This window comes from Eriocheir sinensis, chromosome 50 (assembly GCF_024679095.1).
Source record: "Eriocheir sinensis breed Jianghai 21 chromosome 50, ASM2467909v1, whole genome shotgun sequence".
Taxonomy (NCBI): domain Eukaryota; kingdom Metazoa; phylum Arthropoda; class Malacostraca; order Decapoda; family Varunidae; genus Eriocheir; species Eriocheir sinensis.
In genome coordinates, this window is record NC_066558.1 from 3,381,780 (window position 1) to 3,384,279 (window position 2,500).

General features: G+C 43.0%; 1 protein-coding gene across 1 annotated transcript in view; it reads right to left on the reverse strand.

Annotated features, from left to right (window-relative positions):
• LOC126982029 (CD109 antigen-like) overlaps positions 1-2,500 on the reverse strand; it is a 98,145-nt gene that overhangs the window by 88,690 nt on the left and 6,955 nt on the right. Inside the window, exon 2 of the mRNA XM_050833748.1 lies at positions 560-1,248. Coding sequence (XP_050689705.1) covers positions 560-1,236 — 677 coding nt within the window. The 5' untranslated portion in view covers positions 1,237-1,248. The remainder of the gene's footprint in view (positions 1-559; positions 1,249-2,500) is intronic.

Consider the following 2,500-nt stretch of genomic DNA (forward strand, 5'->3'; position numbering starts at 1 on the left):
GAGAGAGAGAGAGAGAGAGAGAGAGAGAGAGAGAGAGAGAGAGAGAGAGAGAGAGAGAGAGAGAGAGAGAGAGAGAGAGAGAGAGACCGTGAAATGGAGTTGTGTAAGAGGAAATGAGAGCAGGAAGAGGAAGAGGAAGAGGAAGAGGAAGAGGAAAGAATGGAGGAAGAGAGGAAGGGAAATAATGATGGGAAAGGAAGAACAGGAGATAACAAAGAAGAAAACAGGGAGAGAAGAGGAAATTGGAGGAGAGGGAAGAATAGGAGAGAGAATAAGGATGAAAAGGAGGGAGAGAAGAAAAATAACAAGGGAATATAAAACAAAACAAAAAAAATGTAGGAAAGGGAGGAAGGGAGGAATGAATGAGAGAAGGAAGGAAGGAAGGAAGGGAGGAAAGAAGGGAGGGAAAAATTGATGGGAAAGGAAGAATAGAAGGACAAACCCATTAAAATAAATCTTAGACAGGAAGTTGCCCTACCTCTCTCTCTCTCTCTCTCTCTCTCTCTCTCTCTCTCTCTCTCTCTCTCACACACACACACACACACACACACGCACTCACCTCCTCGTAGCCACTAGGAGCGGGTTCCTTCGTCCTAAGAGTGTATGCGCATCCACGGACCCATGAGCCCAGGTCCTCGGATCAAGGTGACTCAGCCGACTTCGAGGTGTTCCCCTCCACACAGGTACGGCCCGATCCACACCTGTTCTCACCCCTGCCCTCACACCTGCCCCCACAACTGGTCTGGGCACACCTGGTCGCGTTTCACCTGGGACTACGCTTGGCTTGTCCCTTCTCGCCTGGATCACGCTCTGCCCGGATGCTGCTGGTAGTGATGCTGTGAAGAGGGTCAGGCAGATGAGGCTGGTTAAGATTGGGGTGGAGATGAAGAAGGGTTGTTTCGGAGGAGTTGTTTTGGTTGTTTTGGTGGTTGTTTTTACGGTTTGTCTTCTTTGTGCAGCTGTTTCGGTTTTTCTGTGTTTGTTTTCTTGTTTTTCTTCTTCGTCTTCTTTGTTTTCTTTTCCTCCTCTTCTTCCCTCTCCGTCATCTTCAATATCCCTTTTAACAAGTCTTTCCTCTTCTTTTTCTCCTCTTCTTCCTCCTTCCTCTTCTTCAATTCCTCTTCTTTCTGTTCTTCCTCGTCTTCCTTCTTCTGTCTCCTCATCTCCACTTTCCTCTCCTCTTCTCCATCTCCACCTCACCTCCTCCTCCTCCATCCGGTTCTCCTCTTCTCTCATCTCCTCGCTTTACTGTAGAAGAGAAAGAGAAGAGAAATTTTGAGTTAGTTAAGTTTACCTGTTGAAAAAAATAAAGGTGTTAAAATTTGTGTTAGTTTACCTTGATATTTTGTTAGTATAGAAAGTGGTGATTTTTTTTGGGTACCTGTAATTACCTGTAGATAGATAGATAGATAGATAGATAGATAGACAGATAACACACAAACACATGATTTATTACTTTCTCTCTCTCTCTCTCTCTCTCTCATTATCATTCTCTCCCTTGTCTCATCTGTTCGTTACCCAATATAACCTGTTCTCCCTTCCCTCCCTTTCTCCCTTCTTACCTGACCTTCACCGTCATTTCTCTCCCTCCCTCCCTTTCCCCCTCTCTCTCCCTCCATGCCCACCAAGGATATGCCCACTACCCTCTTTCCTCCCCTTTCCCTTCCTCCCTCTCTCCCTCGCTCTCTCTCTCCCTCCATGCCCACCAAGGATATGCCCGCTGCCTCTTTCCTCCTCTCTCTCTCCCTCCCTCCACGCCCACTAAGGATATACCCACCGCCCTCTTTCCTTCCCTCTCCCTTCCTCCCTCCCTCCTTCCCTTCCTCTCTCCCTCCATGCCCATCGCCCTCTTTCCTCCCCTCTCCCTTCCTCTCCCTCTCTCCCTTCTGACGAAACTGTGTGGAAATAAGAAATAAAAAAGGAAAAGGAAAGAAGGAAAGTAGAGAAATGTGAAGGACGAGAAACAAAGGAAAAATGAGAGAAATAATAATTGAAGAAAGAGGAGAAAGAGAAATGAGAGAAATAAGAAGAACGAGAGAAAGAAGGAAGAGAAAGAAATGGAAGAAAGAAGGAAAATGGAGGAAAATTAAGAAAGAGGAAAATTGAAAGAAAACAGGAAATATTAAAATGAAAATGACAGAAAAATGAAGAAAGAGAAAAAGAGAAAAGAAAGAAATTGAAGAAAAACGAAGAAAAAGATGAATGAGAGAAATATGGAGAACGAGAGAAAGAAGGAAGAGAAAGAAATGGAAAAAAAGGAAAAGAAGGAAAATTGAAAGAAAAAAGAAATATTGAAATGAAAATGACTGAAAAATGAAGGACGAGAAAAAGAGAAAAAGAGAAAAAATTGAAGAAAACGAAGAAAAAAAAGATGAGAGAAAATTAAGAACGAAGAAAAATGAAGAAAACAAGAAAAACGAGGAAAAAGGAATGCGAAAGAAAATTAAGAAAGAGGAAAACAACAGAAAAACAAGAAAAAAACAAGAAGAAAAGAAATATT